Source organism: Schistocerca nitens, chromosome 7 (assembly GCF_023898315.1).
Source record: "Schistocerca nitens isolate TAMUIC-IGC-003100 chromosome 7, iqSchNite1.1, whole genome shotgun sequence".
NCBI classification, from domain to species: Eukaryota; Metazoa; Arthropoda; class Insecta; order Orthoptera; family Acrididae; genus Schistocerca; species Schistocerca nitens.
Genome location: NC_064620.1, coordinates 455533045 through 455549359, shown reverse-complemented (window position 1 = coordinate 455549359; position 16315 = coordinate 455533045). Strand labels below are relative to the sequence as shown.

The 16315-nt window shown below is 42.3% G+C and overlaps 1 protein-coding gene across 1 annotated transcript in view; it reads right to left on the bottom strand.

The window, feature by feature from the left end:
- LOC126194755 (vacuolar protein sorting-associated protein 54) overlaps positions 1-16315 on the bottom strand; it is a 145085-nt gene that overhangs the window by 76562 nt on the left and 52208 nt on the right. Inside the window, exon 10 of the mRNA XM_049933036.1 lies at positions 15871-15978. Coding sequence (XP_049788993.1) covers positions 15871-15978 — 108 coding nt within the window. The remainder of the gene's footprint in view (positions 1-15870; positions 15979-16315) is intronic.

The window sequence follows — 16315 nt, the reverse complement described above, 5'->3', positions numbered from 1 at the left end:
AGAGATATTTCATAAAGTGTATATGATTTTTAGTCAGTAAAAGGGTATCTGAATTCATCCACAATTTGACAATGCACTGAAAACCTTGAAGTAAGTGGATGTTAAGATGCCAAAGCAACATCATTCTGGCCACTCTACAGAAAATATTGCGTGAGTAAATGAGTGCAGATCAAAGTCTCCGAGCCTTTATCAGCAGGACTGAACGTTTCAAGGAGCACAGCACAGCAAAATCTGTAAAAGAATCTTCGTCTACACCATTACAACGTCCAACTCATGAAACAACTACTGCCAACTGACCATTTTCAATGGTGTCAATTTACCAATTGGGTGGTGGACAGCCAAAATGTGGATGACAATTTTATGAGGAACATCAGTTTAATGATGACGTGCATTTCCTTCTGGATGGCTACATCAACTAGCACAGTTGTCAGATTTGGGCAACAAAGAAGCCTCGAGCAACACTTTGAAAGCCAATGCACGTAAAATGAGCAACTGCTTGGCGTGGATTTTGGGAAGCCAGAGTGGCTCGGCCATAGTTTTTAAGAGAATGAATCAGGTAACTGAGTAATGGTTTTTAAGAGAATTAATCAGGTAATTCAGTAATGGTAAACATAGAACGTGAGTTTCATTGGCCCTAACTGAAGGGGGATGGACTTTTAAAACAGGTGGTTCAAACAAGATGGCCATATGTGAATCATGCTAACTGTTGCAGGAGAAATTTCCTGGGTATGTTATCTCAAGCCATGGCAATCTGCTCACCAAGAACTTGAGACAAGACACAGTGTTACTACTTCCTCTGAAGCTACATGAAGTTACATATTTTCACAAACAAACCAAAAATGATTCCCAAGTTACAACAGTAAACTGAGTGCGTCATTATGGAAACTAAGTCAGAAAAAAAGGGAAAGAAAGAAAGACTAAGAGTTTGTAAACAGAGTTAGAATTGGTCAACAAAGATTTGGCAGACATATGTCCCATTGTTTTCCCCATGTAACTCCATTATATCCTCATGAGTTTAAAATAAAAATAATTCAACTTTTCAAGTAACTAATGTGTTGTATTCAAAAACTAAATTGTGTTTTTTTATTGGGACACCCTTTATACATCTACACAAGCCATGAGAATTTTGTATAAGCTCGAAGATTAGAAGTTGACACTGAGATGAATATAAGGAAAGTTTGCAACTTATTGCCACAGTTGTTTTTTTTCTTTTCCTTTTGTAAATGATTAGACATATAAATTTAAAAGATTGTTATGTATGTGCCTGAAGACAAAGCCACAGGGCTTTTAAACTAACTGTTAAAATGAAATTGGGACTGGGTAACTTTCTCATTGGAATGTGTGCTTTTGCAAAAAATTTAATTTTTTTCTGAAATGTTCTTTGTTTTCTTCTTTTGGCTGGCTCTGTTTAAGGTTCCAATAAATTACCATTTCTGTTGAGAAGCAGCAGCATTTTCCAACTGGTAAGTTGTGCGCTACCTGACTCAACCCACCTAATTCGATAATTACAAAACTGACAGAATGTTGATTTTGATCTTTTGTTCGTATTCATAGCCATCTGATCCATACTTAACAATACTACAAACAGAACTAAGTGTTTAGCAAAGGAGTAGTAAGAAAAGTAAGTATTCCAAGGAGCAAACACTCCAGGACAAATCGGAAAAGTGTGGGACTTTTTTCATCTGGGGAAAAAAACATGGGAATTTTTCAGAATTCTGGGAATTTTTTATTGTTTTAGTATTCAGTTAAATTTTTGTAATAATGACTGGTAATAACTGAGATGCTAACAAAGAATTTTACTTTAGCCAGTTACTGCAGAGTAAGACAGTAGCAATGAAAAGTAAATGAGAAAACACCACCAAAATAAAATTTTAGTCGCAAAGAAAATGTGCCATTTGCAACAAGAAGCAGTGCCAAAAGAAATGTCTGTAGGCAGTAAAATGTGTTGAAGGCTTCAGGACAAAGACAATGCAATACTTCGTAACACAAACTGCTTTCAATGAGTGTGACGTCAGAACTGTTGACATTTTTAATGGGTCGTGGGATTATATTGTGAGTGGTGGTTTGAGAAGCATTACTTTTAAAGTAAATTACCTTTTACACATGATGAATTACGTTACCTGTGAGAATATGCAACGAACTTCTTAAATCACGGACAGTTTGACTCATTCAAAACATGTACACTCTGTAGACCAGCCCCTTAGAAAAATTTCATGCCAAAAAGAACAGGCATTTATGCCATTATTTAAAAATACTGGTGCATTTATGTTTGATAGATCATAAAGGGTAACAAACACTAAAAAAGACCACACTTCAAGGTTAGTTTTTCATATTTATTTTAGTTTTTTCTTATATTACAAATTATAAAATAATGATGGCAAAAAGTATAACTACTCTTAAAAAAAGTGTAAGGTAAGAATCTTTGGTAACAGGCTTTTTTATGGAAAAGCTGAAGTGCTCGATGCAATACATGTTCTTCCAGGTAAGACAAAAAATAACCAGTATACAGAAGTGAAACTCTGCTGCAATTTAAATTGTGCTCTTAGGATCCTGTCTAACCACACTCTCAGAGAAAAAGCAGCAAACAAATTTCGAAGACCAATATTACACAAGAAAGCTCAGCCTTTCTCGCAGCTGTATTGTACATACATTAATTTAAAAATTAACTTTTCCTATTTGTCTGTTCATGTTACTTAACAGTGAGGTTGCTATTGGCTGACTACATTTTTGTCTATGCTCTGAAAATATGCTGTCATTGGCTGGTGAGAGCCCGTGAAATGAGTTATGATTGGCTGACAAAAGCGTATAGTGCAGCACAATTTCTATTTCAGTGCTTTGGAAACTACCATGGTTTATTTGGTGGAATTCATATTTATAATTTCATAATATGAAAATGTACAGTGTACATGTTCCCACACATCAAAGGTACTTCCAAAATGGGTGGTTTTTTGCTGGGTTTTGTTTCCCGAAGCACCAGTAAGTTCCAGGCTGGTGAATAAAAAGGTTTACCATTTATATGATTGATAAGTTCAGCAGCTCTACAGGAAAGTATATTGTCACTTAACATACAAAAAGTGTACTTTCACCCGAGCTATAGTGTATTTTCACCTGGGAAAACATTTGTTTTTAAAGGGGAAATCCAGGAAAAATCTGGGTATTTTTGCTTCTTGTCTGCATATACACCCCGTATTCACATGTTACGGGAAAACTTTCAGTGTGGTCAAAATACAAGGACAGATTTTGTTTTCTGGTCTCTATATTGTAGAGCGCAGATGCTATAAATTAGCAGTCAGCTCGAGCATAAACGAACTAGAATTAAGACCACCAGAGGGTAGAGCACCCTCTCAGGGGACACTGCCTTATCGTAGGCACCTGCAGTGCCAGGCGGGAGGGTTTGCGTGCCTCAAAGTCTAAAGCTATGCCGGGGGCAGCGAAGCTACTGGCAGTGTCACCCAAGCCGGACTGGTATCTACTGAGGAGCCAGACAAAGTGTGTCCCGCAAGATAGGTCAGGAGGGACTCTGTAGCAGTAGGGAAGCCAATCACCCTAGGGAAGAAACCCTAAATAAATCCAGGTCCTCCAAGATGGGGATTGGGCGTGGGGCTGATAACCACACATTGTAAAAATGAAATATTACAGAACCTCAACAAGAGCCACGGATGATGGATGGGACACAAAATACACACAACCTCAACTAAGTAAAGGACAGTAGATTTGTCAATAGTAACATGGAAGGTACAAACGATGCTGAAACCCGGAAAAAAAAAAAAAAAAATTTGCTGATGAGATCATGAAGTTAAAGTTCATTGTAGCGCTACAAGAAGTAACATTACAAGGACAAGGACAGATAGACGTACCTCAGTATTCTCTGCTGTATAGTGGATCAGACAGAAGAACAGTACAAGCAGGAACGGGATTCATAATAACAAAGGAGGTTGGTAAAAGTGTTTTGGAATTTGAACCATAAATGAAAGACTTAGCAGACAGAGAGTGAAAGGGAAATACAGAAATATAATGATCAAAACAGCATACATATCAACAGAGGAAGCAGAAGAAGAAACAAAGAAAAAGTTTTATGAAGATCTAGAAAGGGCATGCAGTAAAGTACAAAGGTATGATCTGCTCTTAGTCTGGGGGATTTTAATGCACAGGTTGGGCGAAGCGAATATGAAAGAGTATCTGGGAGATACACATTACATAAACAAAGTAACAAGAATGGAGAAACGTTATGTAAGTTTGCTGCTAGAAATAATCTAATCATCAGGAGCACATGTTTCCCACATAAAAGAATACATCTCGAAACATGGAAATCAAATGTAAGTGGAGTAGTCAATCAAATAGACCATGTGTTAGTAAAGGCATGACACACCACATCTATTATCGATGTGAGAAGCTGCAGGGGCCCTAACTGTGACTCAGACCAGTATGCTGTAAAAGCTGTAGTGAGAGAGAAATTACGTGTAACACCCAAGCCTGGACTGGAGAAAAATACAAACTGGGACACAAGAAAACTGAATGACCCAGAAGTTGTTGGTTGGTTGGTATGCTGGTTTAAAAGAGGGGGGTGGGGGTGGGGGGAGGAGGGACCAAACTGGGATGTCATCGGTACCTTGTTCCCGGTAAAATGGCTACAAAAGGGAGAGAAGAAAAAGTAGACGTACAGTACAATAACTGGAGAAACGACAGGACAACTAACACTACAATGGACACAATAGGAAAAGAAAACCACAGTGATAAGCTAGAAACACATAGATGGGTTAAAAACAAGAGAGCACATGACCCTAGCTGGCCAAACACGAGAATAAGAGGAAAAGCCAGCCACTCTGTAACACATTAAAACATCCAGCCAAAAGCATTAGAGCGGCAAACACAAAGGACAAAGGATATTCACTAAAACTTATATAGAATGATAAAACCCACCATCGCATATAAAACGTAAAACTAAATTAGCCAATGAGGCATTGTCCGCTAAAATTAATGGCAACTAGTTGAGTAACTGAAGAGACCATATCAGGGCAGCCACAGAAGGACAGCTCACCAAGATATGGGCCACTGTCAGCCAGCTGGGCACCACACCGTCACTGAGACGGGCCATCACGGCACAGGAGGTAGCTCTGTGTCACCCAAATGTGGCCAATGCAAAGCCGACAGAGAAACACAGAGTCCCTGTGAGAGGCCCGCGTGGAGGTCTTCCACACATTCATAGTCTCCTTAATGTCACGCAGTTTGTTGTGCATACTGAGGTTATTCCATTCTGTCTCCCAAAGCCGCAAAATCTAGTGGCATAATACTGTACACAGGTCAATTGCAGAGAAGCTGATCTCCATAAGCGGTTTCCGCGTAGCCTGTTTGGCCAGCCTGTCGGCAAGTTCGTTGCCTGGGATACCAAAGTGCCCAGGGGTCTAGACAACCACCGCTGAACTATTGGACCATTCCAGGGCATCGATGACGAGGGTAGCACTGGTTGATAGCTTGTACGCTGCTCAAGGAGTCAGTACACAGAAGAAACTGACTCCCCAGGGCAGGAAAGGATGTGCTCAAGAGCATGGTATATAGCGACCAGATCGGCAGTGAAAACACTGAAGCCATCAGGCGAGGAATGCTGTTCAGTATTTCCTCCATGGACATATGTGAAGCCAACGTGATCATCAGCCATCAAGCCATCAGTGTAAACCACTTCACAGCCTCAGTACATGTGAAGAACTGAGAGGAAGTGGCAGCAGAGAGCCGCACCGCAAGGTTAACTGAGTCCTGAAGGCCATGTGAAAGGTCCAGGTAAAGCTGTGACCTGGGTGTACACCATGGAGGTGTGCATGAATGGCCCTCAAGTACAGGTGGTAAAGGCAAGGACTCCAGTTCGGAAACAAGGGATCGGACACGAACCGCAATTGGAAGCCCTGACCTGGGCCCCGGTATATGAACCACCATCAGCGGGAAAAGGAGATGGTAATTCGGATGAACAGGAGAACTACGAACGTGTGCAACATAACTGGCCAGCAGTTGTGCACGCCTAACCTGCAGTGGAGGGACTCCGGCTTCCATCAGGACACTAGTCACCGGACTCATTATAAAAGCTCCAATCGCTAAGCGAAAGCCACAGTGGTGCACTGGGTCGAGTACACACAACTCTGAGGGTGCCACCGAACCATAAACCAGACTTCCACAGTCAAGGCGGGATTGAACAAGAGCTTTGTACAGCTGCAGCGGAGTAGTGATCTGCACCTCAGTTGGTGTTGCTCAGGCAGCAGAGGGCATTGAGGTGCTGTCAGCACTTTCGCTTAAGCTGACAAAGGTGAGGAAGCCAAGTCAACTGAGAGTCAAAAACCAGTCATAAGAATCGATATGTCTCCATTACAGTGAGTGGATCGTCATTAAGGTAAGTTCTGGTTCTCGATGCATAGTACGACACCGACAGAAGTTCATAACAAACAACTTTGTGACCGAAAACTGGAAACCGCAGGCTAGAGCCAATGGCTGAGCCTTGTGGATGGCTCCCTGTAGGTGTCGCTCAGCAACACCAGTACTGCCACGTGGAGCAGTACGAAATGCAGAAGTCGTCTGCATAGAGAGGTGAGACGGATGGCCGTACATCTGCTGCTAGACTATTAATGGCCACTAAAAATAGAGAGAAACTCAATACAGAGGTCTGTGAGACCCCATTCTCCTGGATATGGGGGGAACTATCAGAGGCACCAACTTTGACACGGAAAGTACGAACCAACAGGAAATTTTGGATAAAAATTGGGAGCAGGCCTCAGAGACCCCACTCGTATAATGTGGCAAGGATATGATGTTGCCAGGTCGTGTCATATGCTTTCCGTAAATCAAAAAAGACAGCAACCAGGTGTTGGTGTCTGGAAAAGGCTGTTCGGATGGCAGACTCAATGGACAGAAGATTATCAGTACTAGAGCGACCCTGGCGGAAGCTGCCCTGAGATGCAGTCAGAAGACCAAGTGACTCCAGGACCCAACCCAACCGCCGACACACCATACATTCCAGCAACTTACAAACAACATTGGTGAGGCTGATGGGCCGACAGCTATCCACATCAAGCGGGTTTTTACCAGGCTTGAGCACTGAAATGATGGTGCTCTCCCACCAATGCAGTGGAAAGATGTCATTGCACCAGATCCAGATGAAGATGAAGATGACGAGGAGATGTCGCTTGTGATCAGATGAGAGATATTTAACCATCTGACTGGATCCAATTTGGACCAGGGGCTGTGTCAGGGAAATGTGCTAGGGCACTGAGGAGCTCCCACTCCGTAAATGGGGTGTTATAGGATTTGCTGTGGCATGTAGTGAATGAGAGGACTTTCCCTTCCAGCCTCTGTTGAGAGTGGAGAGGGAGGTAGTTACCCAACCCAGAGGCTCGAGCAAAGTGCTCGGCAATTTCGTTTGCATCAGTAGAGAACATGCCATTTATGTTAACACTGGGAGCACCTGTTGTGGTCTGGTACCCGAAAACTTGTTTGATGTTTGCCCGGACTTGGTAAGGTGATGTATGGCACCCAATTGTCGAGACATCTCTCTCCCAACACTCCTGCTACCATCACTTGATAAGCTGGCGAATGCAGGCACGGAGCCATTTAAAGGCTATGAGGTGCTCCAGGGAAGGGTGCCACTTACGCCACTGCAGAACTCCCAACACTCCTTAATGGATTCAGCAACATCTGGCAACCACCAAGGATCTGTCTTTCACTGGGGGCACCCTAAAGAGTGAGAGATCGTTTTTTCTGCCACAGGAAGGATTGTTGTAGTCACCCACTCAACCATCACATCGATGTTACCGTGTGGGGGAGATTCAGCGGTGCCAGCAGAGGTGAAAGTTCCCCAGTCCACCTTGTTTAAAGCCAATCTGGGCAGGCGTCCATCGCCATGATGCCGGTGGAGTGACAAAAAGATGGGGAAGTGGTCACTAACACACAGGTTGTCATGTGCTCTCCAGTGGGCAGATGGGAGAAGTCCTGGGCTGAAAATTGATAAATCAATGGCCGAGTAACTACTGTGAACCACACTGAAGTGTGTGGCAGACCCAGTATTTAAGAGGCAGAGGTCAAACTGAGACAGTGAAGTTTCGACATCTCTGCCTCAGCCAGTAAGCATGGCGCCACCCTACAAGGGGTTATGGGCATTAAAATATCCCAAAAGTAGGAAAGATTGAAGAAGTTGATCAACCAGTGTAGCTAATATATTCAGGGGTACCGCACCATTTGGAGGAAGGTATACACTGCAGACAGTTATTTCTCCTATGTCGTCCCTTACTCTGACAGCCACAGCTTCAAGAGGGGTATAAAGGGGCCTGGTTTCACAACCGACTGATTTTAGGACATAAATGCAAACTCCATCTTCTACAGTTCCTGTAATATCCCTTATAGCCGTGGAGGGCAGGGGGTTTGCATTGCCAGGAACTAGGTTTCCTGAAGGGTGATGCAGAAAGAAGGTGTAAAGCTCAACAGTTCCCGTAGCTCAGCCAGACAGTGGAAAAAACTGCCGCAATTCCACTGAAGGATGACGTCATCGTGAGACTCTGAAGGCATGGAGCATTCAATGAGACAGTTTACGCCTCAGGGTCACCTATTGCCACCGACTTATTGCCTGAGCAGTCTATATCCATTGTGTCTGAAGGTCCGGGGAGATCCAGGTCCTCAGTGGATACCAGAATATCCACCCCACCCTCAGACACAGAGTTTGTAGGTAGCAGTGGTGTGCGTGCCACTGCAAGTTCCTTGTTCTTGGGTGTCTCCTTTTTTTATTTCTCGTGCTGTTGCTTAGGTTTCCCTGGCTGGGAGGACTTCACAGAATCAGTCTCTGGGACTGAGGATGAGCATGAAGCCCTACAACCAGCTGCTTTTGGACTCGTCAGCTACTGGTGGGTGTCATCTTTTCCTCTAGTAGAAATCTGGAAATGAAGTGAGCCAAGGGGAGCCATCCTAGCGAGAGGAGCCAAAGAAGTTGTACGCTTCTCCGGCTTAGAAGTGGGAACAGACGTCCCCAATTGTTGGTGGGAAGTTGCTCCTGAAGTAGGTGGTTCAGCAGCAACATGAAGAGAGGTGCCCCTCACCATCAGGGGGGCAGGTGTAGCCTTCTGGCTCTGAGAGGTGACTGGGTTTGGTGGAGCTGATGGGGCTAGAACTGTTGGAGCAGCAGCGTAAGATGATGTTATGTAGACATTCAAATTTCCTCTTAGCCTCAGTGTACATCAGTCGCTCCAGGGTCTTGTACTCCATGATTTTCCTTTCTTTCTGGAGAATCCTGCAGTCTGCCAAGCAAGGTGAATGGTGCTCTCTGCAGTTGACACAGATGGGAGGCAGGATACATGGAGTATTGGGATGTGATGGGCATCCACAATCTTGACATGTGACGCTGAAAGTACAGCGGGAAGACATATGGCTGAACTTCCAGTATTTAAAGCACGGCATTGGGGGAGGGATATAGGGCTTTGCATCACAGCGGTAGTCCATCACCTTGACCTTCTCGGGAAATGTATCACCATCAAAGGCCAAGATGAAGGCTCCGGTGGCAACCCGATTCTCCCTCTGACCCCAGTGGACATGCCAAACGAAATGTACACCTCACTGCTCTAAACTGGTGCGCAGCTCATTATCAGACTGCAAAAGAAGGTCCCTGTGAAATATGATACCCTGGACCATTTAAGCTCTTATGGCACTTGATGGCTACAGAAACATCCCCCAGCTTGTCACAAGCAAGTAACGCCTGTGACTGGGCAGAGGATGCTGTTTTGATCAAGACTGGCACAGATCTCATTTTGGACAATCCTTCCACCTCCCCAAACTTGTTCTCTAAATGCTCAACAAAAAACTGAGGTTTCATTATCATGAAAGATTCCTCAGCTCTCGAACATACAAGGTACCGAGACAAATAAGATCTGCTGCCATCCTTAGCCTGACGTTCCTCCCATGATGTGACCAGGAAGGGGAATGATTTGAGGCCGTACTTCTGTACGTTGAATTGAGTGCATGAATGCTTAGAGACCACTGGTGTTTGACCACCAGCAAGAGATGATGTACTACACTTTCTACATGTGTCATCCGTTCTGATGCCACCCACTCCAACCAGGGGCCCTCCCCATGGGCGCCACCCAGCCGCAGCAAAGGCCACCTGGCAGGATGGCCATTTCCGGGAGTCCCAATGCCCCAGGGGGATGGGCATCTACCCCTTGGCATACATGGAGAGTTCGTGGCGCAGGCATCAGCAGAGTGATCCCTGTGTGGTCAGGGAACCAATAGGGTACATGTACATGGCGGCCCCACCACAACAGACTGGCTATGGTGCTGGATATCATGTGCAAACAAGTCCATTACCATCGTCAGCACAAAAAACAATACCGCATAGTGGATGGAGGGTGACCTCGCCCAACAGCTCGAAAATAAGCAGATGTGCAGATCCACCTTGACATGGGATGCAGAACATCTCAGTGCACGATGCACCACGTAAGGCACCTTTCCCCAACTGGACTGCATTTCTGGAAAATTTTGAAATATGGAGGTCGAACCCCACAGGGGACCATCACATAAAGGCCAAAACATGTGAGACTCCTTTTAGTCACCTCTTAGGATAGGCAGGAATACCTCGGGCCTATTCTAACCCCCGGACCAGTAGGGGGCCAGAAGTTGTGAAAGCATACCAAGAAAAAGTTAAGAGATGCACTGACTGCAGTGAGGAAATAATGGGAATCGAAGAGGGATGGACTAAAATCCACAAAACACTGGAAGAAGCAGCAGAAGACATTGTCCCGATGAGAAGAAATGCACAAAATGATTGGTTTGATGATGAATGCAGATAGAACATAAAAATGCAGCACAACTGAGAATGATACAGAGAGAAACAAGAAGAAACGGGGAGGTGTAGAAAGCATTAAGATCCAATGCCCAAAGAATATGCAAGAAAAAGAAAAAGGAATGGCTGAAATCAAAGTTTACTGAGATAGAAGAATTAAAGGAACATAACGGAACAAAGAAATTCTATCATGCCGTGGGAAAGACGAGAAAAAATTTTCAACCAAAACAAAATGGATGCAAAAACAGAAACGGTGAGATAATAAGAGATGATCAAGAGATGGTGCGCAGAATACTTGAAGATATGCTCAACAAAAACTCAGATCAGGCTCCCCAAGAGGTACACAGGAACAGGAAGAGAACACAGAAGCAAGAGAAATTGAAAGGGATGAGGCAAAAAACCCAACAATGCTGGAAGTGGAAACAGTGATAAATAAACTAAAAAATAATAGTGCATCCCCTGAAGATGGGATCATGTCATAACTATGAGCGTTGACTGAAAAGTAATGCCTCCACCTTCTAACTCTTCAACAGTTGGCAGCATTAGTATGCGGCAGGTACTGGCTTGTTCCGTAGCCTCTTCTCTACAGCTCCATCTGGCAGGAAGCCTTAGCATTGAATGGTTGTGTTGTTACAGTGTAAAGTATGGAACCCTGCTCAGGAAGTCAATGCGATCTCAGCAACATGAAGTAATTGAATTCTTGACAGCAGAAGCTGTCACCCCAAAGGAGATTCATCAGAGAATGAAAGCAGTTTATGGTGATTGTGTTGATGCGAGTACTGTGTGTCATTGGGCGAATACGTTTAAAAATGTTGAGGCGGGAACATCTGATCTGCGTGACAGACAAACAAAGAGTTGGATGTCCTGTGACAGCAACCACCGAGTTTCACAAGCAAAATGTTGACAGACTGATTCAGGACGATCGTCGTTTCACTCAGAGAGAAATTGCAATTACAAACAGCATTTCACAAGAACGTGTGGGTCACATTACTGTTTTGCTTGGCTGTCGGAAGATCTGTGCACGACGGGTGCCCCGGATACCGACTCCTGAAATGAAAGCGCACAGACCTGAAATTTGCCAGGAACTCCTTTCGCATTATGAGAATGAAGGTGACGACTTTCTCCATTCAATTGTGACAGGAGATGAAATGTGGGTACACCATTATGACCCAGAGACGAAACATCAGTCAATGTAATATCAACACAAAGACTCGCCCCAGAAAAAAAAAAAGAAATTCATGGTGCAGCCCTCAGCTGGAAAAATCATGGCCACAGTGTTCTAGGACACAGATGGTGTTATCCATGTTGATTTCCTTGATCGTGGAACAACAATAAACTCAGGGCGTTACATCACAATGCTGCAAGGCTAACAAAGGTCTGAAAGGAAAGGGGAAATGTTTTCCCGCCAAGTGACAGTACCAAACCCTTTCACGTGCTACTACAGCAGAACTTCAGAGACTGAATCACCACCATACAGCATTCTTCATACAGTCCAGATTTAGCACCATCTGACTTCCATCTGTTCCCGATAATAAAAGACGATCTGCAAGGACATCATTATGCTTCTGATGAAGGTGTTGAGAGAACTCTGAGACTGTGTTTGCGGAAACAGAGTACCGACTTCTTCCGTGACGGCTTGAGAAAACTTTTTCATCGTTGGCAGAAATGTATTCAACTGGCTGGTGATTATGTGGAAAAGTGAATACTGGTAATTAAAGATCACATTTTAAGGATTATTTCTGAGTGTGATTCATTAAGATAGTCCCATCCAAACCCAGTTAATGAAGGTGGAGGCATTACTTTTCATTCAACCCTTGTAGTAAAATCAAGGGGGCAGCCTCTGAGACTTGAAATATTTCAACTAACAAAGAACATATGGGTAAATGAAAGCATGCTGGAGGAGTGGAATACTAGAATAATATGCCTAATATATAAGAAAGGGGAAAATATGAATTGTGAAAACTACAGAGGCATAACCCTACTGAATACAGTATATAAGAGTTTCTCTGGAGTGCTGAATGAAAGAATTAAGAAGTGCGTCGATAAGATACTCTGCGAATACCAATGTGGATTCCGACCACACAGAGGTACATCCGACAAGTTTTTTGTTGTTTGACAAATATTGGAACAATTTTAGGAATATGATATACGAGGGTCACTCCAAAAGAAACGCAAACTATTTTTTTTAATCCATCTTTTATTCTACATGTTTGAAAGTTTTACAGTGTGTAGATACATCCTTTAGGAACAATATTTTCATTTCTCCACATAATTTCCATCCCTCTCAACTGCCTTACGCCATCTTGGAACCAGTGCCTGTATACCAGCACGGTAAAATTTTGGACCAACCTGTTTGAGCCACTGTTTGGCAGCATGCACAAGGGAGTTATCTTCAAACCTTGTTCCATGAAGACAGTCTTTCAGTTTCCCAAAGAGATGATAGTCACATGGACCCAGGTCAGAACTGTAAGGCGGGTGTTTCAGGGTTGTCCATCCGAGTTTTGCGATCCTGGGAACCCACCTGGCACAAACCTTTTTTAACGCCAACACTTTCAGTATTCTGCAAACACTTCCCCTGTCCCAGTGTAGCATGACAATTAGTTCACTGTGATGTGTCTGTCAGCAGTCACGAATTCGTTAACTCTCTGCACATTGTCTGGAGCGTGTGCAGTACGAGGCCTTCCAGTGCGAGGACAATCCTCAATATTGCCGTGACTTGATGGAAAGAGAGACTGAGAATGACGGGAGAGGGGTAGCTACTTAGCAGCTGCTGTGATGTTTCAACAATTTTAATCTGCTGAATGTCATGGTTAAAGGCACTCTCCCAGAAGTGCTAACATGCATAGTATTTTAAATCTTTGTTATCCTTCTAGACTACTTGCACTACTACTGCTGAAGTAATTTTTTTATGAATCTTTTAGTCTTGACACCTCTGTGTCTCTGCTTTGTTAACAGGCAAAACAGTAATCTTCATCTATTTATGAATCTTATGTTATCTTTCACGATATTTCTATAAGTGTGTATGCACAAAAATTTTAAATAATTGGGAAGTCTATCTCTCTAATAATGTGATACTGTACTAGTTGTTGTTGTTGTTGTTGTTGTTGTTGAGGTCTCTGTCCAAAGACTTGTCTGATGCAGCTTTCCACCTTCGTCTATTCTGTAAAAGTCTCTCCATCTCAGCATTACCATTACAACTTATATCCACTGGAATCTACTGCATTTACATTCTTATGAGACTAGATTTTTTTCGAGATTCGTCATTTGCAAAAAACAAAAGACTATCTCACACTCACAGATAAAACTATCTTTGTCGAGGTCGACATAGGTTCCACTGTGGTATTAAATGAATAAGTGCACTAGGTCATCGGTACAACATGATGTATATTTCATATTTGTGTTATTTATGTTGACACGCTCATGTTCCTTGCTACCTTTTATTGTAAAACGATGCAACATCATTATGTTACTTACATGTTGATTAAGATCATGAAATGCTGTTTATGTGTTGTAACATCCACTGAGGGCAGCACAGATCTGTCAAAACTGATAATCAATAGAAAGATTTACAAGGCATCTTTGAGTACCTGATATTTCAGAATAATATTGCCCCCAGCTGTTAATGCAATGTCAAAGACAATTTCTTTTTCAATTTCTTAACATATTTCTTTCAGCATTTCGCTGCATTATTTCATTCCTACGGGATTTTATTCCTATATTTCCCTGAATATTTTTGTAATTTTTGTATTTCCTCCTTTAGTCAATCACCTGAAGTATTTCTTCTAGTAACCAAGGTATATTTGGAATTATCTTCCTTGTACCTACGCCTGACTGTCCAACACCTGTGATTACCCTTGTTAGAGATGTCCACTGCCCTTCTACTGAACCGCCCTATTGTCATATTCCTTACCACAGTATCCACATCCTTAGCAAACTACAAATGCATCTCATCATTCGTCAGTACTTCAGTATTTCAATTCGTTCCACACTGACTCTTCCAGATGATTCTCTTAAGTTTCAGTTTACTCTTCATTACTAATTATTGTGTGAGTCTGTATCTACTCCTCGATACACCTTACAATCCAATATCTGATATCTAAATCTCTGTCTGGTCATGATGTACTCTAGTTGGAATCTTCTAGTGTCTCTAGATCTTTTCCAAGTATACCTCTTCCTCTTGTCATTGTTGAAGAGACTATTTGCTTCTATCATCTGAAATTTATTGCAGAACTCTATTAGTCTTTCTCCTCTCTCATTCCTATTACCAAGCCCATATTCTCCCATGACACTCCCTTCTATTCCTTCACCTACAACCAAGCTCTAATCCCCATGACTGCTACATTTTCATCTCCCTTTACATACTGAATGAGCCATTCAATATCCTAATAACACTTTTTCTGTACCTGACCTATCATTGTTGATGTTTGTTTACTGTCAAACAACAACAATGAGAACATGAGAACAATCTATCACTGAACGGGTCAAATCTGATGAGAAGAATCTTATCATTGAACTGTTCAAAGTAGCTTTCTGTCTGACCTACTTTCCTATTCATAATGAAACCTACTCCTGCTGTACCATTTTCTGCTGCTCTTGATATTACCCTGATCTTCTTTCCATTTCACTTCACTGTCCCCCACTTATCTAGACTGAAACTTTTCATTTCCTGTTTCCAGTATTCTCACTTTCCTACTACATTTAAACTTGTGATATTTCATGCCCCGACTCTTAAGACTTCATTAATTTACTTCAGTTTTCTTTTTAGCATTCATCTTAGCACCTCTTTTCAAGATACTATCCACTCTATTCAAATGACTTTACAAGTCCTTCACAGGATCTGACAGAATAACAATAGCACTGGAAACCTGAAAGTATTTTTTTATTTCTCTCCCTTAACTTTAATTCTCTTTCCAAAATTCTTTTTGGATTCTTTTAGTGTTTGTTCTAGTTTGAATAGTATTGGGATAGGCTACACACTGCCTCATGCCTTTTTCAATTACTACCTGCCTTTGATGTCATTCAGTATTTAGTACTTACTATTTAGTAACTAATAATGTATGTCTGCCAACCTGTTTAACAACTGCCTTGATGGTTGTGAAAGCTTCTTCCTTGTAGGTGTCAATGAAGTTCAGATGTTTCTGTCGCAGCATACCAAATATTATAGATACCAGTTTGTCCTGTAAAATGATGCAATACATTTCACCCTTTTACTTACATGATGAACTAGTTATGATAACAGCAGCTCACTTGACTTTCAAATCATATTTCAGTAAAGAAACACACATGTAAATACAAAATACAAAATCACACACGTACATAAGCAAGCAAGAGAACAAAAATTGAAATCCAACATTTCATTTTCTGAAAAGCCGTAATTCCATACTTGGAAGTTGCTTCAATAGTCACAAATATTTCCCATTTTTCAGGTAATTTATAAGCATGCACATTTTATTCATATACCCATCCCCCTTTTCGATCTTCACTGCACATAAAAGGAATACAGATATCAAATAA